Raw genomic sequence first — 27,443 nt, 5'->3', positions numbered from 1 at the left:
TGGGACCCAGGGCCCAGCACCCCTCCGACATCTGGGACCTGGCACCCAGCACCCCTCTGACGGCTGGGACCCAGGACCCGGCGCCCAGCATCCCTCCAATGGCTGGGACCTGGGGCCCCCAGCACCCCTCCAATTCTAGGACCCGGGGCCCCCAGCAGCCCGTCCAAGGTCTGGGACCCGGTGTTCAGCACCCTGTCTGGAAGCACTCACTTGTTCCGCAGCCAGATGATCTCGGGCTTGGGGTTGCCCTCGGCCCTGCAGGTGAAGAAGACGGTGTTGCCCAGGGTGACGTCAGCGTCCTGCGGCTCCGACGTGATCCGCGGCCTTTCTGCGCCAAAAGGAAAGCAGACCCTCTTGCCTTGGTCCTAAACCACCATGCAAACAAGAACCCAGAGCAAGTCCCTTTGGTTCGAGAGAAAATCACACATGTTCAAACCAAAAACACTCCCGTGAGGACAGCCAGCAGGCTTCTCCACAGAGAAGACGGTGTCAGGGCCAAACCACAGTGCTTCCAGGGCCCGAGGCCCCCAGCGGCGAGGTCAGCCCCGGGGCTGAAGTCAGTCACTGCACACGCGCAGGGCCAGGAGCCTGACCACAAAGGGAGGGTTCAGAAAAGGTCACAAGTGGTGACCAGCTAAGTGACTTAACTGCAGCGTTACCAGGAAATGGAGTCTTTTGACTGCAGTCGATTTTGTTTTTAGTACATGAATATAAAGATGATGCTTTGGAGAAGCCAATTTTCCCCTCCAACAGCGTGCGAAACCAGGGAGCCGAGTTGCCCGGCACTTATGAATGTGGGAGATTCTGCCCTGCAGGGTCTGACTGCCCCTTCCCTTGTGTTTTGCTGAGGGGTCACGTACCTGCGGGCAGCACGCAGGTGAATCAGCTGGACGAACCCAGCCCCGTCCACCCCGAGGCCACCGCCCAGACCCAGACACAGGAAGCGGCCAGCTCCCAGCCGGCAGCCCCAAGCCCTCCCCCAGGAGCCGCCCTCTCCCAGCACGGGCCCCACCGCCCGGCAGCTGCAGCCTCTAAAGGCAGAGGGTCGGAAGGAGCAACAGAGGACCTGATGCATTTCATGTTGCTATTTTATTTATTTATTTTTTTTGCAGGGAAACCTGACAATAAAACTCACGTTTATTACCAAATAGTTTCCTACAGATACTGCAGAGACAGACTCTGTAGCAGGGACCTGGTGAGGCCCACCCAGACCCGCTTCGTGGGGTCTCCAGGGACAGACGGACACAGGGCTGCACGCACCCCCGCACCTCCGGACACACTCACCACAGTCCAGCTCCTCCGGGGTGATGGTGGCCACCGACCGGCCCTGGATGCGCCTGGGATACTCACAGGTGGCTGCGGCCTGCGCGTTTCCTGACCGTGCATAGCCCTTTAGCAGGTCCGCCAGCCACAGGATCTCACAGTCACAGCGAAGCGCGTTGGAGTCCAGGCGCCTGCACGGGAGGAGGCCGAGGGTGAGACTTGAGACGCGGACGCGCCGGGCTGACCTAGCCCAGATGGACATGCGCAGGCCCGAGGTGTCGGGACTGCAGACGACGGAATCCGAGCAGGTCGTGCCTGACCAGGACCCGACCCGGCAGAACCCACACTCGGCAGAACAGGAGCCGGGGAGCAGGGAGCGCAAGCGACATTGCAAAGGGTAGTGCCGAGAGTGATCAAAGGCGTTAGATTTAGGGGGAAACCGACGTGGGCTGGCGGAGTCGGCGCAGGACGAGAGCCTGCATGAGATGGGCGACGCGGGAACCCCCACGCCCAGTACCACCCCGCCACCCGCCGTCTTCCAGGATTACGCCACATAACCCTGGCACCCCCAGGGGCACCTCTCATGGGCCGAATGATCCCGCAAGCTCCCGGGGAGGGGGCCCATGAAGGCGGACCCACCCCTCCCAACAAGTGGAACAGGCAGGGTGTCGCCTCCACCCTCGGGACGACGGCCGTTTATGTGTCAAAGCCCAAGGTGAGGGGTGTAACAGGGGACCAGAAACCACGGCTGCCTGACCTGACACATGCTGGCAAGAGGCCAGAAACCAGCTCTCCTCATACCCAAGGAGGCAGCTGCAGGCTGGCCATGCTGGGCAGGGGGCCCCCGGGATCAGAGCCAAGGGGCTGCCCGCAGGCATCCACTCAGCTTCCCCCACGGGCCAGGGCTCCCTGGGAGGCAAGCCCGACATCACACCTCCCCGCTGCGTCTCTTTGAGGCTGGCTCGGGGTGGGGGGAGCGGCAGATAGAGCTGGCCCGTCTCCAGACGGTCAGCTCTGACGAGTGCGGCCAGTGGGGTCTACGGGGCTCCACGCAGACACGCCAGAGCTCCCCCCACCACGGGGACCTGCCCAGCACCCGCTGGCCCCTCAGGCCCTCTGGGAAAACAACAGGACCTCTGTGCTGAGGACAGTGGGTGGGCAGGTGAGCCCAAGTGTGTGACACTGGCCGGAAGCCCCCAGCTGCACGCTCCCCTCCGCCACCCGGGGGGGAACTCGATGAAGCCGAGGAGTCTAAGGTGTTGCAGATGGACAGAGGCAACAGCGGAGACAGAGGGCAGAACCAAGAACGAAGGCCGAGGGACAGAAAGAAGGCGGGGGACAGACAGCCCTTGCCAGCCTGTTCCAGACTCCGGGAGGTCCCATCTGCCCTGACTCATCCAGGTAACTCCTGGCAATCTCTTTCCTGCTCTCTTATCTGTCAAAGAGGCAGCACTTATCTTATCTGCCACCCTAGAACGTAGCTGGACATTTGGCTGGAGATTTCTTTATCTTCTTTATCCTACAGAAAAAAACTGTAAATAGTGAGGAAAGCTTGAGCCTTACTTCACTGAGGAGAGAAACAAAAGTCCATTCTGGGTCCAGGCTCGGCCATCTGACTTTTCTGTCTCTTTCTTAAGTCTAGTTCATTGTTCACACTCAGTAATATCTAACTGAGAAACAATGGCCTTCAAGACCTCAGAGAAAAAAACACACAAAAGATGTGAGATAGCGTCTTCCACCAGCACTAGAACACCTCAGTTCTGTCACCGGTTCTGTCAGAACACCTCGGTTCTGTCATTGGTTCTGTTATAACACCTCGGTTCTGTCAGAACACCTCGGTTCTGTCATTGGTTCTGTCAGAACACCTCGGTTCTGTCAGAACACCTCGGTTCTGTCATTGGTTCTGTTATAACACCTCAGTTCTGTCAGAACACCTCGGTTCTGTCATTGGTTCTGTCAGAACACCTCGGTTCTGTCAGAACACCTCGGTTCTGTCATTGGTTCTGTCAGAACACCTCGGTTCTGTCATCGGTTCTGTCAAAACACCTCGGTTCTGTCATCAGTTCTGTCAGAAGTAACCAGTGTGAAGATAACTTCTTTTCAGAGATCTGAAAATGGACAGAATTCAGTTATGTGTACCTCTAAAGAAAAGGAATGGAATACTGTTTAGAGATTCTTTCCGGCTAATTTTATTTCCACCAGTAAAACATGTTAACATGGAATTAAAAACTAATTTGAAGAATTTAAAATTGATTTTTAAAAAAGTCTTACTTGTCTAACGTATTAACCTGAGGCCACATTTCCTGAGTCAGCTAAGTCTGGGTTGTGGCTCTGATGGTTTAATCCACCCTCCCTTCCTAAGTCACATCCAGAATGTGATGAAATCTTCAAAATACCCAGTGAAAAGGAAGGTAAATGCATGGCATGGAGAAGCCGTCTTTGCTGGAAAGACAGCATAAAGGTCAGTATACTTACAATCTTTTCATAGATTCCAAGTGATTAAATGTCCCCGGAACCAAATGTGTAATTCGGTTGTTATGTAAAAACCTGTTGAAAGAGACAATAAACCAAAGAGATTCTTTAAAATACTTCTTACACATGTAGAAGAGCGCATACACAGTCAAACAAATCAGCTTTTAAAGAATATCTCGGTGGCTGCCTTTGTTAATACAAATGAACTTGAGAACAACGCTGTTTAGTAGAGAAAACAACTACATTCCCCCATCTTATCGCTGCTCCCACTCCTGGACTGTCAGGGGACAAGCACCGATTCCCTGCCAAAATGTTCCCCGAGTTTGCACAGGTGATGCTTTTTCTGCAACAGGTGAAGGGCTGAGCCAGGAGCTCCAGCACCGCGGCTGGAGGCGGGGACCAGGAGGCCGACAGGACTTACAGCCTCTCCAGCTTCGGCAGATGCTGAAATGACTCCGGGTCCAGAGTTTCTATCTGGTTGAAGTGCAGGTATCTAGAGAAATTTTCAAAAAAGGGAACAAGAAACACGTCGTAAGCAATTCTGTGCTTCAGACGGAGCCAGAGTTTAGCTGAACACGTTTTCTCTAAGTCATTTGAATCCAGACATCAACAGATAACTCTCCAGAGCTCCTACATCGTATGCAAAACAAGCGAAGTCATCCAGCAGGAAGGTTAAAGACCACGGACTTTAACGGCAGACGGAGCGGCGAGAGGAAGGGTCTAGCACGCCCACCGGGCCTCTTCCCCACCCATGGGGGCGGGACCAGGGGTGCCCAGCTCCACAGACACGGACCTTTCTAGAAAATCCAACAGAATCTTCACCTCACCACACACGCAGGTATGTGAACGCCTTCGTTCCAACCGTCTAACTCACAGATGGATTTAGGAGCCTAACAGACACTTCAGAGGGACGCTGGCAACAACCACACGGATAACAGCGGAAACCTGCCCCCGAGGTAAGAGACACTGCGCGCCCTCAGACGTCCTCGGACCACAGAGCGTCAGAGCCTCGCTGTCCACGGGCGACGAGTCCTCGCTTCCTGTGAACGACACGGTCTCCGCACAACCAACGTCTGATTTTCCTGAATACTGTGCTTCTGACCGTGAAAACCAGAGGGCTTTTCCCTCAGAACGGCCAAGTCACCTTCTAACGGGGGTCTTCCCAGGAGCCCCTCCCGACACGCTGGCCCGCCAGGGTCGGGTCTCCCCCGGCAGCCTGGGGGTGCTGGTCTGGGCCCAGCGCCCTCCCCACCTGCGTGGGGGCCTCAGGGCAGGGTGGCCGGGGCAGGAGGGGGAGGAGAGCTCCGTCCTGACGACCAAGGACACGCGCCCCCAGCAGTCAGCGAGGGCGGCCCTGGGACAGGCCCACCGGGGGGCTGATCAGGGGAGCCTGCCAGCCAGGCCCAGGGTGGGTCCTGGGCGAGGACAACGGGGAGAGAAGGGACCACACGGCAGTCGCGACCTGATGCTGGGTTTAAAAACCCACGAGCCAGCCCCGCAGGCGGCCACCCCCCCGACAGTGAGGCAATGGGCCCAGGGCAGGAAAGGGGGCCTCCCTGCCCAGGCCTGACACCAGCCTGCGGCCTCCAGGGAGCCCGGGGCAGCTCCAACGGAGGGGCACAGGCCAGCACGAAGGACACCAGGGCAGCCGACCTGAGCCCGCAGCCCCTCACGAGGCTCCCCGCTCTGCGCTTGCACCGGCTCCACGGCCTCGCCCGGCCTGGGAGCGGGGCAGGGGGTGTGTGCACACGGCCCATTAGTGAGGCCCCCCAATCGATTCACTCAAATAAAGTCTAAACACTTGCACCGGCCTGCCCTCCTTCCTTAAGGCCTGAGAGGGCAGAGATGCTGGGCAGACAGGGCCTCGGCCTCCCTGCACCCACCAGCCTCACCTCCGGCTGAGCACAAGCTCCCATGGGGCGTGGAGGTCCCCCGGGGGGGCATACATGGGGGGCGGACCTGAGCCTGCTCTCCTTGGGGATACGCCCCTTCTCCCTCGCGGGCCTCCATGCAGGTGGGCCCGGGTCCCAGCCGTCTCTTCACCCCCAAGTCTCAGCAGCAGAGACCCCTGCCCAGTGCTTCCCCGGGAGTCTACAGGACACACCCCAAGTCCCCAGGGCCTTAGTGGAAAGCATGCACTCAGACCTCACCTCGGGGGTGCCACTCCCTTCCTCCCCATTCCGCCCAGACTTGGCCTCTGTTTTCCTCCAAAACACAACCCGGCTCACTCCCCCAACCCCAAGGCCGGAGCCTCACCTGGCTCCGGGGAGTGTGTCTCGCCCGCCCCGACCCCTCCACACTGAGCAGGACATTCACACTGAGCAGGACATTCACACTGAGCAGGACGCAGGGACATGCTCCCGGGGAGCCTCCCCCCCAGGCCTCTCCAGACGCCCACGGGTCCCCTGCAGCCCAGAGCACACAGCCCTCAGGTCAACCTCCCCCCAGTCCAGTCCACGCGGAGCACAGCAGGCCAGGAAAAGCAGCTTTCAGCCGAATAAACAAACAGGTATTTAACACGGGCTGAGCGTGTGCTTCGGAAGCTCCTGCTTTGGGTGGGGCCTCCCCAGTCGAGCCTCAAGGTCTCTGGGGAAGTTTCTGTGTCCTGGCAACCAACAAAACGCCAAAGACAACCTCCTCCACCGCGGCATCCCAGGACGAAACTGCCTGGCACACGGTGACTCCAGCCCAGGGACGGACAGCCCAGGACTGGCCAAGTAAGCAGGTCAGAGAAACGCCTCTGACCAGGAACTCTGCTTCAAATGGACAGGCTGACTTCACAGCGGAGCAGGACTTCACATGAGGCCCCAGAAACAGCATCCGGTCTCCCTAACTGGAAACACATGGAGGAAAGTTTATTTTCTCCAAAATAATGATGTCATGAACGAGGGAAGCGGACTCGACGTGCAGATTCACAAACAGGAAATGCTCCACAAGGACGACGGCCTCCTTGTCCCCACTTCTCCCCAAAAGACCTCCAGCTGCTCAGACTTGTTTGCGAGGCTGTCTCCAACAAGGAGGGGCAAAGGTCAGCTGGTGTTACCGGCCCTTGTCTGGGAACGCAGGGCCCAGGGCGCGACGTGCAGGCCCAGAGGGGCAGGGGCGGACGGAGGGAGGCCCCGCGGCTTTGTGGTCTGCATGCAACACCCGTGTCCCCCAGCACAGACATGCATCGTGCAGGCAGCAGACGGGGACCACGCTCCGGGCGAGAGGTGAGGGGCAAGTGAAATCCAAGACACCCAGAGCAGGGGGCACTTACAGTTGCTCAAGAGAGGCAAGCCCCTTGAAGGCCTGCCGGTCAATCGCCTGGATCTCATTCTTGTACAGATAGCTGCAACAAGAAACACGAGGTCAGCACGCGCCAGGCTGAAACAAGAAACACGGCGTTAACACGCACCAGGCTGGCACGCAGAGGGGCACGAGACCTCTGCTGGGGCCTGGAGACTGTCCAAGCTCACGACGGTGTGAGGACACAAACACAGCGTTCGCCCAGTAAGGACAGCTCCTCCACGGGGCCTCCGCGCTCCTTATCTGTGGAAAACCTCTTACTGCAGACGTCAGACCACCACACCCCAGACTCACGGATTGCTGGTGGGCAGTTTATGCACGGCTGCCAGAGCACATGCCTCAGAGCCTGAAGAAAATAAAATTTCCTGACAAACACGTAAAATGCACTGAAGGTAGTAAGGTTCTGTGACTGACACCGATACAGTTTTAACTGTGTGTGTGTGTGCTCAGCCGTGCCTGACTCTTTATGACCCCATGGACTGTAGCCGCCAGGCTCTTCTGTCCATGGGAGTCTCCAGGCAAGAATACTGGAGTGGGTGCCATGCCCTCCTCCAGGGGATCTTCCCAACCCAGGGATCGAACTTGCGTCTCCTGCATCAGCAGGCGGATTCTTTACCACTGAGCCACCTGGGAAGCCCACTTTCAAATGCCCAGAAATAATCCAGGGAATAGAAATTCTGAAGACTAAATTCATCTGGACCAACCCTGTCATCCACTCAAATCTCATTCTTCTAAAACAGAAGCAACCGAGGCTAATCGGAAGAACCATGCAAGAGGCTGGTGCCTATTTCTATATGGGCTGCAGGCTAAGAATAGTTCTTATGTCTTTAAACAACTGAAAATCTCCAAAGAAGAATATTTGGCGACACGTGAAAATCATGTGAAATTCAAATCTGTGTCTGAAATGCAGTTGTGTTGGCACAGGGCCATACGACCTCACTCACGGCCACCTGTGGCTGTCACTGTGCTCCCTGGAGATTGACCCCTGTGGTCCTCAAGGCCCCCAGCGTGTACTGCCCTGTCCTTCCCAGGAGGAGTCTGCCAGCTCCGGGAGGGGCCCACACCGAAGCGTCCGATTCCCCAGCCCTGCAAACCCGTGTGTGCTGAGTCTGCCCGTCTGCCCAGGACCTCAGAACACGTCTCTACCGTGGCTACCTATACGCAGACGTGGAGACACCTGCCCCGGGCACCCCTCCACCACTACTGCGGGTAGACAGACGATCAAAACCCACAATTCCCTGCAGAGTAACTCAGGCAAGTCCCACTCTGCACACTCCCTGACGGACGATCAAATCCCACACTTCCCTGCAGTGTAACTCAGGCAGGTCCCGCTCTGCACACTCCCTGACACACGATGAAAACCCACACTTTCCTGCAGTGTAACTCGAGCAGGTCCACCTCTGCACAGCCCCTGACGGACGATCAAATCCCCCACTTCCCTGCAGTGTAACTCGGGCAGGTCCCGCTCCGCACACTCCCTGACACACGATGAAAACCCACACTTCCCTGCAGTGTTAACTCAGGCAGGTCCAGCTCTGCACAGCCCCTGACGGACGATCAAATCCCACACTTCCCTGCAGTGTAACTCAGGCAGGTCCGGCTCTGCACAGCCCCTGACAGATGATCAAATCCCACACTTCCTTGCACAGTAACTTGGGCAGGTCCCGCTCTGCACACTCCGTGGCTGGGCTGCCGCCTGTCCCCCCACCTGGCGAGCAGCACCACTCTGGCTCCGTCCTTCCCTCCCAGGACGTGCTTTCCCTGAACGACGTCTGTGTGGGGCGTCCAGCGGGACCTGCCAAGCTGCTCTCAAGGCTGCAGTCCTCCAGGCACCCTCCCCTCTCTCTGGGTACCAATCTGCGGAGGCCACGTCACAACGAGCTGCAAGTCTGAACCTAAACCAGCCAGAAGGCCCCGAATCGGAGGCCTGGTGCCAGCAGTGCCTGGCAGGACGTTACTCTCCCAGGTTGGGGGTTTGAATCCCTGAGCTGCCACCGAATGCCGATTCTTAAATGAGAACGCACGTCCCTCAGCCTCCATTTCTTCCCATGTAAAGTGGGGTGAATAGCGTGCCTTGCAGCAGGACCCAAGCTCTGGGATCAGATGTTTGACGATCTGGGTGAAATAAACTGCACGGTAAACGTAACGCACTTGAATCATTCCTGAAACCACTCCCCATCCCCATCCGTGGAAAAACTGTCTCCTACAAAACCGGTCCCTAGTGCCAAAAAGGCTGGGGACTGCAGTCTTTCCAGATCACTGAAATTCCACGAACACACAGAGGCTCCGGAACGTGGCCCCACATGGTGCCTCCTGTCTGGCTCTGAGTTATTTCTCCTATTGCGACTCCTATAGGAGGTAAGTCTGAAGAGAGGTTTTTGTGCCCATTTCTTACAAACAAGTCAAAAGCAAAGCAAAATGTCACCATTGACATCATCTTGCATGAACTTCAAAAAGACCAGAGTAAAGAAATCCTTTTAAAGAACCTGAGCAACAGCTGAACCACTACAGGTTGGTAAAGACATAAGGGATAATCCATTTTCCTAAGAATAACTGGGTATTGATCATGAGCTAATAAGAAAGCATTAACAATTCTCTACTTCATCACAGAGTTTTCCCTTTGAATATGATGAGTTCTATCTCAAGGGTTCATTTCATCATGAGGAATCTTAGTGCAGGGGAAGGTTTATTCCTTACCAGAAGTCACTTGGGTTTCAGCAGGTAAGGAACACTCACCAATTAAATAAACACCAAGGATGAAATATGTACTTATACGCAGAGTACATCATGAGAAACGCTGGACTGGATGAAGCACAAGCTGGAATCAAGATTGCTGGGAGAAATATCAGTAACCTCAGATATGCAGATGACACCACCCTTATGGCCAAAAGTGAGGAAGAACTAAAGAGCCTCTTGATGAAAGTGAAAGAGGAGAGTGAAAAAGCTGGCTTAAAGCTCAACATTCAGAAAACTAAGATCATGGCATCCAGTCCCATCACTTCATGGCAAATAGAAGGGGAAACAGTGGAAACAGTGGCAGACTTTATTTTCTGGGGCTTCAAAATCACTGCAGATGGTGACTGCAGCCATGAAATAAAAAGATGCTTCCTCTTTGGAAGGAAAGCTATGACCAACCTATATAGCATACTGAAAAGCAGAGACATTACTTTGGTGACAAAGGTCTACCTAGTCAAAGCTATGGTTTTTCCAGTAGTCATGTATGGATGTGAGACTTGGACCATAAAGAAAGCTGAGCATTGAAGAATTGATGCTTTTGAACTGTGATGTTGGAGAAGACTCTTGAGAGTCCCTTGGACTGCAAGGAGATCCAACCAGTCCATCCTAAAGGAGATCAGTCCTGAATATTCATTGGAAGGACTGATGCTGAAGCTGAAACTCCAATACTTTGGCCACTTGATATGAAGAACTGACTCGCTGGAAAAGACCCTGATGCAGGGAAAGATTGAGGGCAGGAGGAGAAGGGGATGACAGAGGATGAGATGGTTGGATACCATCACTGAATCAATGGACATGAGTTTGGGCAAGCTCCGGGAATTGGTGATGGACAGGGAGGCCTGGCGTGCTGCGATTCATGGGGTCGCAGAGTCGAACTGAACTGAACTGAACTGAAAGGATGAAATAATAAATTTTGGAAGCTTGTTAAACATTCACACTGTATGTTGCCCAGTCTCTTAGGTCAGTGCCTGTCAAGATCACCCAGGGAGTTGGGGGAGGCGGCCGGGAACCCCAGGAGACAGATGGTGGGGTCATGGGACCCCTTCCCACCACAGCTGCAGCCCTGTCCTGGTCCACCTCCTCCCACTACCACCAAACACCGCTCAGCCCACTCCCAGTGACCCCGGGACCCACCGCTGTGGGTGTCTCAGATGCCCTCAGGTTGGAGGCGGGGAAAGGCTGGCACGTGGACACCTGAGGAGGAGTCCCGCCAACAGCCGAGGATTTAAACTATTATTTCTAAAAATTATCTTAAGTGAAAAATGGAGTATCCCAAACTACGTAACTGGAAATGTAATCACAGAGTGAATAAGTTGCTCTTGGGTAATTCAAACCCCCAAAACGTTTAAAAAATAAGAAAGACTAAACTCACACACACTACAAATACTGGCGACCAGTTAACGGGCAAGGCCTCCGCTTTCTTCTGGAGCTCGTGCTGTGCTGTGCTCAGCCGCTCAGTCGTGTCTGACTCTGTGCAACCCCACGGACTGCAGCCCACCGGCTCCTCTGTCCACGGGGATTCTCCAGGAGGAATACTGGAGTGGGTAGGTGGGTAGCATGCCCCACTCCAGGGGATCTTCCGCACCCAGGGATCGAACCCTGGGTTCGAGTCTCCTGCACTGCGCGCGGATTCTTTACCGTCTGAGTCACCAGGATACTGGAATGGGTAGCCTAATCCTTCTCCAGGGGATTTTCCCGACCCAGGAATCAAACCAGCGTCTCCTGCATTGTAGGCGGATTCTTTACCAGCTGAGCTACCAGGGAAGCCCCTTCAGGATATTACACTGCTTTAAAATCAAAAACCAAAACATAAGTAAACAGATAGAAACTCAAGAATAAATAGGTGGCCTCTCCCTCATTTTAAAAATGAGCAACAAGGCTTAGTGTGAACCCTGCTAATGAAAGATTAACATACTGCCACAAAAGTGAAAACCGTGTAGACACAACACTTTAAGAAGCTTTGTGGAGGAAAATGTATTTAATAAAGAATTAATGTTACCTCTTGATCATCAGCACCCTCTCATCTAAACTTAACAGGACAGAAGACACCCAGGTTCACATGAATTACATGTTTTCCCAAAAATAACTGACGCAAATCCCTCATTAAAATGGCTCTAGCTGAACAGTTATCTAAAGTCCTAAAACTGAGAATAATTTCCTCAAAGCACGTGACACTCACGTCTGATCTGTGAGAACCAGCAACGTGCTCAGGGTTTTGTTAAAGTTTTCAACTTCAGAACAAGTGCAAAAGTACTGAACCCAGTGGCTCATTTTCTAACTGCAAAACGGACAAGCAAATGTTTGCAATGCTAATAAACTCATTAATTCAAATAGATTCTTAAAAGGGAAGTAAACTTTACATAAAAATAAGAGATGAAATCACGGAGAAGATGGGAAAGTTATTCACGAATTAGTGACATTCCAAAGGGATTGGTCATTTCCAGGTTCCATCAGCCCACAGCTGAAGACAGCCCCAAACTGCCCTAAAGCGCAAAACACGCGTCAGCTGTTCACAGCGGCAGCTGAACTGCTCAGCAGGGGTTACTGCTACTAGACAGTGATTTTCAGAGCTGCAGTTTTAATTTTATCCGACCTGTTTACTTAAGGCTGAGCAGATAATCACTAGGAATCACGCAGAGCAGTGCCTGACCCTGGTAACAACTCACGTAAACAATCCAGCCAGGACTTCACTCACCTGCTGAAAACAAAACCTCTTTTTCACTTGAATGTATTTGCAATAATTCATAACAATACAGAATTTAGCTCAATGATTATACAGTCCAAACACAGACAGCAGACTCTGGTGTAGAAAACTGGTCACAACTTACAGGTATTTCAGACTCTCCAAGTCTTCAAACGACCCACCAGGTAGGCTCTTGATCTGATTATTGTTGAGAAGCCTGTGAAAAAACATCTCAGTAAGAATTTTACTAACGACGACACTTCTGAATTGTGTTACGGAGGTCGTTTCCGCTGCCCTGGAGAAGGTCACACAAGGATCAAGCCGCAGGCCTTCATACTGACACTCGCTAAATGCAAGTCGACACAACCACCAGCAGTGTGGGGGCTGGACAGGATGTGTCCACGCCCGTACACACGTGCTGCTCCGCACACCGTGGAGACGTGACCCCCTCGCTCCAGCACAGAGGGCTTGCCCTCTCCTGCATCTCTCCCGTCCTCCTCTCCGGCCAGCTGGGAGGCCCCCATGGAGGTGCAGGGCGTCCCTCAAGGGGGTCTAGAGAGGCCAGGCAGCCTTTTCACAGCGGGAGGCGGGGATGCTGAGCCCCAGGTGTCCCCACCAGGCTCACAGCCCCCAGGCCCGACACGCCACCCTGCGGGGAACAGTCACCTCCTGGGGGTGAGCCAGAGCCCCTCCCGTGGCGCTCAGCCCAGCCCGCGGCGGCCTGGAGTCGGGCCCCTTCCTTCTGTCCCCCCCTCAGGGGCTAAACACTGGGACACAGGTGGATGGCACCCCACCCCCGCTGGGGCCCATGGGGGCTGGGGGCCGGGGGAGGGCCGTCCCTGTGAGCTTGCCAGGGAGGCGTGGCCAGCACAGGCCTGCACCACATCCAGAAGATGGGCAGGTTCACAGATGTCAGTCAAGACAGGCAGGGATGAAGGCCACCCATCTGGGACCCACGGGCACCTCCCTGTGCAAACCCCTCTGGCAGGCCTCGCCCCCTCAGCCACGCCCACCCTCCGCGGGTGACGGGGCCCCCCGGCACTTGGGATCTGCCACGGGGCAGCGGCGACGGGCTCTGTGTCCTTCCTACCGCTTCCCAGGACGGGGGACTTACAGCGTGTTTAGGTGTCTCAGCCCCCGGAAGGCACCCGGCTGGATCTCTCTGATCCTGTTAAAGCGAAGATCCCTGTGAAGAGATGAGAAATGGATTATTTACAGAGAAATCTGCCAGTGTCACTAGTTCTGTGTCATCTTTAAACATTCAGTTTCCAAACAGCGATACGGTGTTTAAGAAATTAAATCTCCCAATTCAATCCTTGGCTGAATCAGCTCTGGGAAAAGACTGATAAAGACACAAATATTTGTCTGAACAACAGGTGGACCTGCTCACATTACAGTTTGTTTAAAAGGTAACTACAGGGAGGTGCTGGTGTTCAGTCGTTAAGTCGTGTCCGACTCTTTGCAACCCCACGGACTGCAGCACATCAGGCTTCCCTTCCTCCACCATTTCTTGGAGTTCACGCAAATTCATGTCCATTGAGTCAGTCACGCTGTTCTCTTCTCCTCCCGCCTTCAATCCTACCCAGCATCAGGGTCTTTTCCAGTGAGTCAGCTCTTCACATCAGGTGGCCAAAGTACTGGAGTTTCAGCTTCAACATCAGTCCTTCCAATGAACACCCAGGACTGATCTCCTTTAGGATGGACTGGTTGGATCTCCCTGCAGTCCAAGGGACTCTCAAGAGTCTTCTCCAACACCACAGTTCAAAAGCATCAACTCTTTGGCGCTCAGCCTCCTTTACAGTCCAGCTCTTACATCTATACATGACCACTGGAAAAACCACAGCTTTGACTGAACGGACCTTTGTCGGCAAAGTGATGTCTTTGCTTTCTAATATGCTGTCTAATATGCCCTTATGGCAGAAAGTGAAGAAGAACTAAAGAGCCTCTTGATGAAGGTGAAAGTGGAGAGTGAAAAAGTTGGCTTAAAGCTCAACGTTCAGAAAACTAAGATCATGGCATCTGGTCCCATCACTTCATGGGAAATAGATGGGGAAACAGTGTCAGACTTAATTTTTGGGGGCTCCAGAATCACTCCTGATGGTGACTGCAGCCATGAAATTAAAAGACGCTTACTCCTTGGAAGGAAGGTTATGGCCAACCTAGATAGCATATTTAAAAGCAGAGACATTACTTTGCCAACAAAAGTCCGTCTAGTCAAGGCTATGGTTTTTCCAGTGGTCATGTATGGATGTGAGAGTTGGACGGTGAAGAAAGCTGAGCGCCGAAGAATTGATGCTTTTGAACTGTGGTGTTGGAGAAGACTCTTGAGAGTCCCTTGGACTGCAAGGAGATCCAGTCAATCCATCCTAAGAGAGATCAATCCTGGGTGTTCATTGGAAGGTCTGATGTTGAAGCTGAAACTCCAATACTTTGGCCACCTCATGCGAAGGGTTGACTCATTGGAAAAGACCCTGATGCTGGGTAGGATTGGGGGTGGGAGGAGAAGGGGACGACAGAGGATGAGATGGTTGGATGGCATCACTGACTCGATGGACATGGGTTTGGGTGGACTCCGGGAGTTGGTGATGGACAGGGAGGCCTGGCCTGCTGCAATTCATGGGGTCGCAGAGAGTCGGACACAACTGAGCGACTGAACTGAACTGAACTGATGCTGTCGAGATTTGTCATAACTTTCCTTTCAAGGAGCAAGCATCCTAATTTCATACAGTCTTGATTCAGTTGGTGACTTTGTGAGCCTGGTATTTCGCAAGATGTACTCTGCACACAAGTTAAATACACAGGGTGACAATATACGCCTTGTGTACTCCTCTCCCAATTCCGAACCAGTCTGTTGCTTCATGGAAGGTTCTAACTGCTGCTTCCTGACTTGCATACAGGATTCTCAGGAGTCAGGTAATGTGGTCTGGTACTCCCATCTCTTTAAAAATCTTCCAGTTTGTTGTGATCTACACAGTCAAAGGCTTTCACGTAGTCAATGAAGCAGATTCTTTTTTGGAATCATCTTGCTTTCTCTATGATCCAGTGAATGTTGGCAATTTGATCTCTGATTCTGCTGCCTTTTCTAAACCCAGCCATACATCTGGAAGTTCTCAGTTCATGTACTGCTGAAGCCTGGCTTGAAGGATTTTATTCATTTTTAATTTAAGGATAATTGCTTTACAATATTGTGCTAGTTTTTGCCATACATAACATGAATCAGCCATAGGTAGCTTGAAGGATGTTGAGCATAATCTTGCTAGCATGTTAAATGAGTGCAACTTCATCGCAATTTGAACATTCTTTGGCATTGCCTTTCCTTGGGACTGGAATGAAAACCAACCTTTTCCAGTCCCATGGCCACTGCTGAGTTTTCCAAATTTGCTGACACACTGACTGCAGCGCTTGAACAGCATCATCTCGTAGAATCTTAAATAGCTCAGCTGGAGAGATAAGAGGTCCCTTTAGACCCATCCACCCACCCCCACCAGCCCATGGAATGCTCAGGTCTCAGTGTTAAGACAGCCAACAGGACAGATTTGCAGGGACTGGAGAAGGGAGTTGCCCGCAGGCAGGCGTGGAGACACGCGGTTCCTCCTGTAACTTCCGAGCTGGAACTCGCTCCTCCAGGAAGGGGTCTGGCCCCAACACAGTCACAGAGCTCACTCAGCGAGTGAACTGAAACGAGCCTATTTCACGTGTACCTCTCAGCGCACGAGATAAATGCACGAGTGGAAGAGGCTAGACCGAGGGCCCGAGAGATCAGGGCGGCAGCAGACGTGGACGCAGAGCGCCCAGGGCCGGGCCTGGGGCCGCATGAGGGACAGCAGGTCTGCTAAGCCGCCTGTTCCCACCCTTCTCCAGCCTGAATTAAAATCTATCAATTGAACAAGCATGTGAGTCTCTGGAAATTAGACACAAAGACCCCTTTCTTTATCAAAGAGTCTTAGAAACATAATAATTCCTTACTCACTGGTTTCACCTCGTCCATCACAGTGCAGCAGGGATTATTACGGCTTGGACTGTGTCCCCCAAAATTCACATGTTGACGCCAGACTCCCAGGGCCTGAGACTTGACCTTATTTGGAGAAGGCGTCCTTACAGAGGTGACCGAGTTAAAGTGAGGTCATTGAGGTGGCCCTGCTCCAGGGCAGCTGGTGTCCTTGCAGACAGGCCCGAGGGAGGGCCAAGGACTGCTGCGGGTCTCCAGCACCAGGAGGCCTGGCTCAGGGCCCCATCCACGGCCGCAGAAGGGCCAGCCTTGACCTTGGATGCGCGCCTCTGGGACAGTGAGAGAAGGCTCCAGCCTAAGCCCGGCTCCTCCCCGCCAGGAGTGCTTTGTTAGGACGGCCACAGGGACTCACAGCGGGTGCTGGGGCAGCTCTCCTGTGATACTGACTGAGCTCGTCTGACTGAGCTCGTCCAGCGCTCATAATCTTTTCAGGAATCTAATCAGTTCTATAGCTGTAACTGATGACAGAAAGGGTTCTAGTTCACGGCGGGAGAAGAGCCTTTTGGGAAAGTGTTTGAATCCCTGAAATCACCTGTGTCCACGCTGGGCAGTGGGCAAAGCACACTGCCTCCTTGACTTTGGGTCAAGTTCTCAGGACTCAGGCAACCACGGTCGGCACGGACCCGCACCCGAGCCCGGCTCTGTGAGGACCCTGTCACCACCGACAAGCTCCCCAGGACCCCCCTCCCCCTGCACAGACAGCCTTGCACTTTAATAAACGGTAATTCACACTCCTGTTCAGACCAGCACGGGCAGCCCCCCTGGGGAGGAGCTGGGGGCAGACCGCAGCAGCTCCCCGGGACCCCAACCTTCCTCGAGGTCCCCGTGTTCCTCTCGACGTCAGCGGGCCGAAGAGGCGCCCCCATCACCTGAGTCTGTCTGCTGGAAGCTCAGCGCGGTCCTTGGCGGCCCTGCCCCAGGCCCCGATCCCAGGGCAGCGTCAGGCCCCAGCATCCTCCAGACAAGCCACAGTGCCGATTCCACCTCCTCCTTTCCCTCCGCCGTCAACACGCGGCCAGACGCGACTCCTCCGATCGGAGTCCTGGGGGCCCAGCCAAGTCTGCTAATCGACCTGGGATTCGACTCGCCCACGACTGCCCAGCCCAGCAGGCCCACCCTGCCCACAGCCCGCAGCCCCCCTGAGGCCCAGGCCACGTGCAGCCCCTCGACCAGGCCCACAGCCCCAGACCCGTAAGTGGATCGTGCATCGCATAACCAGCTTTATTGTTTCTAATTCACCAGTTTGACCGGGGGCTCTCTCTGGTTTGGAGCTCGGGCTTCTCATGTAGGGGCATCTCCTTCCCAGGGGCTCGGCTTGGCAGTGCGGGCGAGGCACTGCAGTCCCGCACACGAGCCCTCGGGCTTCAGCAGCTGAGCTGTGGTGGACGTGGTTGCCTGCAGCGCGTGGAATCTCCCCAGACCAGGGATCAGTCCCGTGAGCCCTGCCCTGGCAGCAGGATTCTGACCCACTGGGCCACCAGGACAGTCCCCCAGCCAGCGTTCACGGCTCTTTCCATTTTCTCCAGCGTATAAAGGGTGAAGGTGCTTGTCATTAACGGTCAGAGGCGGTGCATCCTGAGCCAGCCGTTCCCCACAGCTCACCTCCTCCCCGATGGAGGCTGCGCCTCCTCAGCCTTCCACTGATCCTTTGTGAAGGTACAAGCAAGAACGTGTGTCTACTTCCCTCCCTTTCTTGCACAGAAGGCTGCTCACTGAGAACATGGTTTTCTTCAAGGGACAAACAAACCTCAGAGCTCTGGATGTGCTCTGGACACGCCCCCACGTCCTTTCAGGGAGTGACCGTGACCTGTGCCCAGCACCCCCTCCTCCCTCCCCAATTCCGAGCTGCGATCCCCACCAGCCCATTGGTCCCCACTGATCCGTCGGTCCCTACTGACCCGTCGGCCTCCACTGACCCATCACTTCCCACTGACCCCTCGGTCCCCACTGACCCCTCGGTCCCCACTGGCCCAACGGTCCCCACTGACCCATCGGTCCCCACTGGCCCATCACTTCACGACTGACCCGTCGGTCCCCACTGACCCATCACTTCCCACTGACCCATCGGTCCCCACTGGCCCATCGCTTCACGACTGACCCATCGGTCCCCGCTGGCCCATCGCTTCCCACTGACATATCCCTTCACGACGGGCTCACAGACTCAAGTCGTCACTGATGTCTTCATAGGGCTGACTCCTAGAGGAGGTGCTGCTAGGCTGAATGATAAACGTGTCCTGATGGCTGACATCCGTGCACTTGCTAAGCGCCCGTCATTCCCACAAACACTCATGGCCCACACACCCCGTGTGCCACTGGAGCCCGGCCTCAGAATCTGCCCAATGTCTTGGGAGGCGCCCCTCGGGAGGTGGCCCTCGGGGTTCCAGACCTGGGCTCCGCCCCCACCCAGCAGGACGCGGAGTGGCCAGGGCCCCAGGAGCCTGGGGACCAGATGGCTGAGGGCAGCGGCACCATCCGGGCGGGGGGCAGGGACGCCCAGAGCGCGGGGAGGGCAGCACATGGCAGGAGCGGGTCAGGGCGGCCCGTGGACCGAGGTGGCAGGTGCACCCTCCGAGCACAGGTTCCCAGCCCCTGCGCGGGTGCACCCCTGGCCCTGGACATGGTGCGTGGTCCGGGGAGGCAGTTCCAGAGATCCACCCTGTGTACCCAAGCGCGTCCTCCTGGCCTTAGACGTCTCCCCGGACCAGATCCACGTCGAGGACTCACTATTCCCCCCAGAAGTGCCACTAACAGGTGCAACAGGCGCCCACTTCCCTTCTGTACCCCAATTACTCAAACTTAAAAACACAAAGGGGATTCCCTGGTGGTCCCGTGGTTAGGACTCCGGCTTTTACTGTTGAGAAAACAGGTTTCATCCCTAGGCCGGGAGCTAAGCTCCCATAAGCCTTGCAGCACGGCCAAAAAAAAAAAATTTCAACCAAGTAAAATAAACAAACAAAGCAACAAAAACACCAGTGCAGGTCAGCAAAGCAAAAAGCAGCATCTGCTGGCGACGCGCTCATGGGCCTGGGGCAGAGCCAGGGCAGCGGCTGCAGGCAGACAAGCGCTGAGAAAGGCAGGCAGGGGCGGAAGGGACACTTGCACCCATCACGGGGGACAGTCCTGTTTGGCGGGGGGGGGGGCTGGACACACTGTCTCTGCGGGGACAGGGCACTCGCAGACACAGTGCGGTTCAGTGTCCCCTGCACTACGAGACGGGCGGTCCCTCCCGAGGGCCCAGGGCACGCCTCTCAGCCCCACGCCTGTTAAAAACCACTTCACTTTCAGAGATGGAGCCGTCCCAGGCAGAGGAGTCCTGGCTACCCAGGCTCCGACCTTCGTCCCTCTTGCCGAGGCACAAGGTGACCCACGGCCAACCCTGAAGCCGACGGGCTCAGAGAGTCACAGAGGTTGGGGGTGTCCAGCCAGCCGGGCAAAAGGCCAGGCTGCCAGGTCTGCTTTTTCCTTCCCCCCACTGTGCAGGCTTCTGCAAAATACAGAAAGCCTTGTCTGACGTGGGAGCAATGTCTGTCTGCGGGGAGAGCACCGGTGTTTACGGGGGACAGCGAGACCTCGCGGGGTCAGCTCTGCAGACGGCGGGGCGAGTCCAGGGCACCGGAGGACACGCAGGGCAAGGGGGCGCAGCCCTGGGGGAATCGTGCCCGAGGGCTGGTGGTTCCCGCCAGGAGGGCGGGCGTCGGGGTCTCTGCTGACCGTCACCCAGAGGACGGCCCCCTGGAGTCCCCCCAGGGATGGGCAACACGCAGGCCCCCGGGGGTGACCAGGGTGGGCCCCTCCATTCCCAGGAAGAGCTCCGAGTTTCCCGCCGTGTCTGCTCTCCATCCGGAACCTCAGCTCCCAGGAAAAGGCCGCGTGGACGGGGGCGGGACATGCAGGCAGGACATGGCACGCTGAGCCCCATTTCTGTCGTCTCCCTCTTCAGAATTCAAGCTCAGGAAACAAGGGTCCCTCTCTCAGCTCACGGGCACAGAACTTGCTCAGGGAGTGGTGGGGTGGGGGGGCTCCCTCAGCTCTGCTGACAGACGGATGGCCTCCTGGAAGGACCCAGGATGGACTTTCAGCCGCCACTGTCTCCTGGCCGACAGGTCCTCCTGCGAGGCCCCCCCAGTCCTGAGGACTCTAGGCTAAAACGGGGCTCGCTCCGACGAGACGGCAGCCCCTTCAATGAGGAGAGGGACACCCTGCTTGGGGCAGATGGGGCCCCACCCTGCTGAGCCCGCCACCCCGGCTCAGCGTCCTGAAGGCAGGACCCGAATCAGGTCAACTCCTGAAAAAATTGATCAATTCCACCAAGTCTGGTTCACCGAGTAATATCTATGAATAAAGAGCAAGGCAAAAAGCCACGGTTTTCTTCTGATAGAGAATTTTCAAAAACACTGAGAGAATGATTCAAAGCACAGGACAGAAATCCACTTCAAAAGAAAATTGACTTTGGGAAAGAAACCGAGGTACTGATTCATTCACAGGAAGGACGTAGGTAAATGTGCTTCTTCTGGTTTGGCCTTAGCTTTCCAGCAGCTAAAAAGAGCAGCCAGGAGGAGCTGAGAGCGCTTCAGCAAACGGGGGGAGAGGAGAGCTCACACCGTGGGGAGGATCCCAGTCTCCACCTGCCAGCCAGCGAGGACCACGGGGCAGCAAACGCGTCCATCACCCTGAAAATCACTGATCCTAACAACCTAAGGCGGTTCTAGAGATGGGAGTCTGGGAACAGCCCTCGGCAACTAAAAGAGTCCAGGAGAGTGGACACTCCAGCTCTGCAACCTCCACAGCCGCCCCGGAGCCAGCAGGGAGTTCGCTGCTCAGACCTGGACCAGCTCCTTCATCAGACCTGCCTGTGCGCTCAGATGGTTGCGTCGTTTGTTAAGAATCTCCGTGGTGTCACCGTCACCGGGCCCCCAGTGAGCATGCGCGGGGCCAGACCCCAGCCCAGACCAAGCTCTTCCCACCTCGGTGCGCGGGGAGGCCCCGGATGAAGGCGCAGCTGCGAGTCTCAGGAACCCGCCTCCTCCTGGCAGAGCAGGGCCCCCTGCTGCCCCTTGCAGAGCCCACGCCAGGCACTTCCACGGACAGGCCCCACAGGGCGGGGGTGCCTGACTGTCCCCCGAGAGGCCAGGCAGAAAGATGCTCGGCCTTGGGCCCACGTGGTCTCCATGGCGACCCCTCCACTCCCTAGCCACAGAGCCGAGGGCGGAGCCAAAGCAAAGGGCCGGGTCGGATCGCGCACACCTGCGTTCACGCACCAAGGTCTGCAACTACCACATCGGGAAACATCACTCTTCTGACTGCTTTCAACCATTTAAAAAAATGCACGAGGCCTCCCTGGTGGCTCAGGGGTGACGAGTCCACCTGCCAATGCAGGAGACACGCGTTCAGCCCCTGGTTGGGAGAAGCCCGCATGCCACGCGGCGGCTAAGCCCGTGCGCCACGACTCCTGAGCCTGCGCTCCAGAGCCTGGGCGACGCCAACACTGCAGCGCGGACGCCCTGGGCACCGCGCTCCACAGCGCGAGACGCCGTCGCAGCGAGAAGCCCGCAGACCGCACTAAAGACCCAGCACAGCCAAAAGCCAATCGGTTAACTAACTTTAAAAACGTGCAGTGCAAGGGTCACAGGACACTGAAAGGGCTGCCAGCCGCGGGCGCGGGGCCCGGGGGGCTGTGGTGATGGCCCAGGAGATGAACTGTCCTGGGGCCTCACTGCCGGGCCTGTTCTCAGGCCTCATGTGAACGAATCATAACCCCCAGCCCCACCGTCTCACAAAGGAACAGAATGCGTCTGCTGGTTCACGCAGTCAGTCCTCTGGGAAGAACGCCCAAGCTTCTCCCACGGCTGTTTAAAAATGAAATCAGTATTTCTCCTGTTTTCCAGACCCAAACTGGCCGGCGCCGTCTACCAGAGACTTTCCCAGGGCCGTGTCGTCGCGTCCCAGGAAGCCCCCCGAGCAGGGTGAAGCCGAGGACAGCGTGTGATCAGGGGAAAGGGCCCCCCCGCCCGTCTCCCGGGCACACGGCGCGCCGGAGCAGCGGCCTGTAAGACCGTGAAATCACTGTGCTGCCAGGCTCAGCGAGTCGGAGCAAACACGGCGGCCCGACGTCCTCCTGATTAGGAACAGCCCAGCGAGCAGCGCGCACGGCCGGTTCCCAGCAGAGCCGCGCCAGCTCCGCCCGGGCGTGGGAAGCGGGCTCCGCTCTGCCGGGGCGGAGGGTCCTCCTTCCGTGAAAACAGGGGCGGGCGAGGCGTCTCCCCGCGCGGCAGGAGCTCGCCGCGGCGCCCTGAAGGGTCTCAGGCTTCCCACTGCGGGGCTGAAGACGGGGTGCCGGTCTCGGGGCTCTCCTGGGCTGCTGGCTGGGCTGTGTGGTTTCAGCGCCCCAGGAGCCCTGTCCAGGGGCTCATCCAGGCCTCGCGTGGGAGACGGGAGGAGTCTGTGAGCGGGCGTGCACACGTGTGTCTGCGGACACGCCTCCGACAGCCCTGGGGCCCCCGACAGCCAGGCTGAGAGGGTCCCCCAGTGTCCCAGTTTGGCAGCAGGCGGGGTCACTGCCCAGGGGAAGCACAGGCGTCCAGGTCCAAATCACCGCCCTGCTCTCCGCTGGACCAAGCGCTGACCTCTCCCGTCAGCGGTTTGCGCATCACTGAGTAAGGGGACGGGGCCACGCCACCCCCGCTCCCGTGAGACCAGCCAAGCCGGAGACTGGCCGCTGATGGAAGGGGGTGCAAGGGAGGGGGCACAGGTCACAGAGGGACGCCCTTGGAGAGGGACAGGCCACGCCTGCCGCATGTGCAGGGAGCCTGCCTTTCACTCTCAGAGGAGAGGCACAGAGAAGGGAGTTCACCGGCCTGAAACACACCGCCCAACCCGGCAGCCCAGGAGCGCCTCAGGCCTCATCCTGCACGCGGCCCGCGAGTCCTTAAGACCCTCCTTCCTGGCCCAGCCTGCCAGCCCCCAGCAGTGCAACCTGAGGACGTGTGTGTGGAGAGAGACAGACTGACCACCGTTAAGGGCAGACTTCTTGCGGAGGGAGGCAGGCAGGCCGGGGGGCTGGGCGCGCAGGGAAGGGCCACTGTCTGCCCCCAGGCCCGGCTTGCGTCTCCTCCCCAAAGTCCTTCGTGCTCGGGAGGGGGCCCCCCTGCACTGTGGAGGGCACCCCGCGCCTCTCAAATGTCCTGACGTACACATCCATCTCCTGTAAAAGCATTTTCACAGAAGCCTCTAGAATAACACTTGACCCGGCATCTGGGAACTGTGTCCCAGCCGGGATGACACAGGACACTAACCAGCACAGGCACCCAGGCGTCAAACGCAGCCTGCGGCTACGACCAGCGTGAGCACTCACGTAAGCGAACGGGTGAGGCTGTTCCTACAGAGACAGCCAGACATGCCTTTGAGTTCAGCAGAGTAAACGGCTCCATCGTGTTATCCCGCCAGGCGCTTAGCTGACCAGCAAGCAGTCACGGCCCCAGCACAGACCAGGCCCGGGAAGGGGATTTCTGGTTCCACCACACAGGCTGACTTTTGCCTGCTGTTGTAGTTAACACCACGGAGGAAACGGACCAAACACAGAATCAACAAATCCTGGCACCAAGCAGTTACCCTCCACCCAGAGCCTTCGGGAACATCTCACCCAGGAGGCTTCCTGACACACAGAAGTTCAGTCTTCAGGAAAACAGGACACGCAACCCCAGACAATTACTGAATGAGCACACACTTTAGGGAGCAAAGAGGTCACTTCATCCATCAGAAACCAGCACAGGACACCAGAAGAGTGGGGCCAGACAGACCCAGAGGGCTTAGGAGGGCTGGGCCTGGAGTGAGTCATCGGGAGGGTTCTGAGGGAGGGGCCCACGGAGGAACCGTGAAGGGCCCAGAGGTCGGCCTCAGGCTAGACGGTCCCTCCCGGAACCTTCTCCAGCCTCAGGGGACCCTCCAGTCTCACTCAGGGGACCCTCCAGCCTCAGGGGACCCTCCAGTCTCAGCCCGGGGACGCCACAGCCTCAGGGGACCCTCCAGTCTCAGGGGACCCTCCAGACTCACTCAGGGGACCCTCCAGTCTCAGGGGACCCTCCAGACTCACTTGGGACCCTCCAGACTCACTTGGGACCCTCCAGTCTCAGCCCGGGGACCCCACAGCCTCAGGGGACCCTCCAGTCTCAGGGGACCCTCCAGTCTCAGCTTGGGGACCCTCCAGTCTCAGCTTGGGGACCCTCCAGACTCAGCCTGGGGACCCTCCAGTCTCACTCAGGGGACCCTCCAGTCTCAGGGGACCCTCCAGTCTCAGCCCGGGGACACTCCAGTCTCGCTCCAGGGACCACAATGCCAGCCTGACCCACCACGCTGGCCTCTCCTTGGCAGGAATGCTGGCCTAGTCTTCTCAGTGCACTGATGTTCAGACTTCTCACGGTCTCACAGTCCTTCTCAGTGAGAAATCGAGAAGCCTTAATGCAGCGCCAATTGTATACAAAGAACTGGGTTATCTCAGCACCAGGATCCTTAAAAGAACTGAGAAAATAATCACTCTGATCATTTCCTGTTGGGTTTCCTTCTCTCCAGACGTAGCTGAGCAAGGCCACCAGACACAGAACTCTGAGAAACTGCAGAAAATGAGAAGAGGGCTTCTCCAGGGCTAAGGAAAATAACGAGGAAGCTGGACTTGAAAGTCAGTGCATCCGAGCTTTGGAGGAAAGAGACCTGGGTCTAAGATCTCTTCCCTGGCTGTCTCCTTTCTATAACGTTCTGCTAGGCTTCCAATCCCACCTCTGAAACTGGAGGGGGGAGGACTGGGGACAGATCTGCATTGAGATAGAGGAGCAATGACTACAACACGGAGCGTGTCTCACGGCAGTGGGGTCTGCTCAGCTCAGCATCCGTGCCTGCTACTCACCAAGGACACCAAAATGTTGGGGAGGGGGTGGTGAGGGACAGATGGATGGATGGATGGATGGGTGGATGCATGGGTGGATGGAGGAGTAGGTGAGTGCATGGGTGGTTATGGAAAGATAGATGCATGAATGGATGGGTGGATGGAAGGGCAGATGGGTGGATGGATGAGTGGAAGGACAGGTGGGGTGACACAGGCACTGACCTGAGAAAATGACACAACAAAATAACATGCACAAGAAAACAAACATTCAGGATTAACAATTGGCCACTTGATGCCACGCCAATACAAACATCCCACATATCGGAATAAGTAACAATGATGACTAACTGCATCCACTTTAACTGCTATTTTTAAAAGTTTAGTGTTGCTCAGCTGGATTTTTAGAAATACTGTTCACTGCAGGAAGTGACAAGTCTAATCCGGGCTCTTCCCCTAAAGGAAGCTGCAACCAGGAAGAGAAGCATAAATTCACAAGCATTGCAGATAAGGCAGTCTGTGTTCCTGGGGGGGAAGGCTCACTCTCCTGCATCAGTCCTGTCTCTTTCTGCATAAAGATGTCTCCAGCCCAAGGACTGTGCTGGTCCCCCTTTTTCCCGCGAAAAGGGAAAATAGCAATCCAAACAGTGCAGAGGCAAAATCCTCCCATCTCTACCAACCACAGGCTTTCGTTTAGAGTAACTTTGAATTTTCATTCATGTCCTTCAGTTCAGTTCAGTTCAGTCGCTCAGTCGTGTCCGACTGTTTGCGACCCCATGAATCGCAGCACGCCGGGCCTCCCTGTCCATCACCAACTCCCCGAGTCCACCCAAACTCATGTCCGTCGAGTCAATGATGCCATCCAGCCATCTCATCCTCTGTCGTCTCCTTCTCCTCCTGCCCCCAACCCCCCAGCATTAGGGTCTTTTCCAATGAGTCAACTCTTCCCATGAGGTGGCCAAAGTATTGGAGTTTCAGCTTCAACATCAGTCCTTCCAATGAACACCCAGGGCTGATCTCCTTTAGGATGGACTGGTTGGATCTCCTTGCAGTCCGAGGGACTCTCAAGAGTCTTCTCCAACACCACAGTTCATGTCCTTACTTCTCAACAAATACATCAGAGCTGTGCAGAAAAGGCATTTTAGGAAAGTGAGGAAGCGCAGGAACTCACATTCATAGAGGGCTTCCTGGTCCCGGGACCGGGAGAGGCACCTTCTGGCTCCTGCCTCACAGGGGGCTGAAGGTGCTTCTTAAACATTTGGGTTTGACCCCTCAGAGAAAGCTGCTTGTGTAAAACGCACAGAAAACTAACCTAGCAGCACCTCCTGTCTGCATCACACGTGTCTGCTCCAATTAAAGGCGGGGCCCATGATAACTGGCCAGCCCTGCCCAAGCCCCATCATCCCAGCTCCCTCCCCAGAACCCCCCAGGCACAGTCACCTTCCCGTCTGCAGGGAAATGAACCCAGGTGTGCGAGGACAATGGCTCTCCCCGCAGAGCCATTGACAGCACAGGCTGTGTCAGGATATGTATGTGCATCCCCTTCTCCACGCCCAGGATGCCCGGTCTCCACCCCCCGAGCAGGTGGGGACCTGCCTTCCAGAGAGCGCACACGCGGAAAGCTGGGAGAAGTGCCCGCAGGGTCCAGCCACACACATAGGCCACGTCCCCGCGGGCCAGTCCACGGGCCACGTCCAAGGCCGTGACCACAGGCCACGCCCACAGGCCACGTCCTGCAAGGCCACCAGGCTGTCCATGCCCCGGGCGTGGGTCAGTCCCCCTAAACTCGGCCTCCGTCATTAAAACTGTGGCTCTTCTAGCTCCCTCTCCCTGCCCAGGAGACCAAACCGAAGGCAGCCGTGTCCACTTCCACACCTAGCACCTGGCCTGGAATACCTCCACCCTGAAAGGTCCTCCTGGCATGTCTCAGAGAAGAATTAAATCTAGCGACTCTGAACTTGATGGAACCTCAAAGGTAAGATACTTTCTCCCCTGAGAGGATCAGGCGGAGACTGCAGGCGTCCTGCTATACTGGCTGTTCCTAACCGACCACATAAGCCCTGACACCCTGACCCCTAGAGCCTGGAGGAGCGAGGGGGACTTTGCCAGGCGGGCAGCAC

The 27,443-nt window shown here is 56.3% G+C and overlaps 1 protein-coding gene across 5 annotated transcripts in view; it reads right to left on the bottom strand.

Moving 5' to 3' along the window:
- Positions 1–27,443, bottom strand: part of PXDN (peroxidasin) — a 63,916-nt gene that overhangs the window by 24,793 nt on the left and 11,680 nt on the right. For 3 of the 5 annotated variants that reach the window (XR_014078721.1, XR_014078720.1, XM_081576230.1), the window contains exons 2-8: positions 13,557–13,628; positions 12,588–12,659; positions 6,995–7,066; positions 4,157–4,228; positions 3,739–3,810; positions 1,285–1,454; positions 211–328 (exon numbers count right to left, since the gene is read on the bottom strand). Coding sequence is in view for 2 of the 5 variants with exons in the window: in XM_081576230.1 (XP_081432356.1) it covers positions 211–328; positions 1,285–1,454; positions 3,739–3,810; positions 4,157–4,228; positions 6,995–7,066; positions 12,588–12,659; positions 13,557–13,628 (648 nt within the window). In the remaining 3 variants the exon portion in view is untranslated. The remainder of the gene's footprint in view (positions 1–210; positions 329–1,284; positions 1,455–3,738; positions 3,811–4,156; positions 4,229–6,994; positions 7,067–12,587; positions 12,660–13,556; positions 13,629–27,443) is intronic. The other 2 variants (XR_014078722.1, XM_081576251.1) reach the window with 1 other exon arrangement.

Source organism: Giraffa tippelskirchi, chromosome 1 (genome assembly GCF_054371585.1).
Source record: "Giraffa tippelskirchi isolate mGirTip1 chromosome 1, T2T-mGirTip1v1.2.pri, whole genome shotgun sequence".
Lineage (NCBI taxonomy): Eukaryota > Metazoa > Chordata > Mammalia > Artiodactyla > Giraffidae > Giraffa > Giraffa tippelskirchi.
The sequence above is the reverse complement of the archived record's forward strand: the minus strand, read 5'-3'. Positions and strand labels throughout refer to the sequence as shown.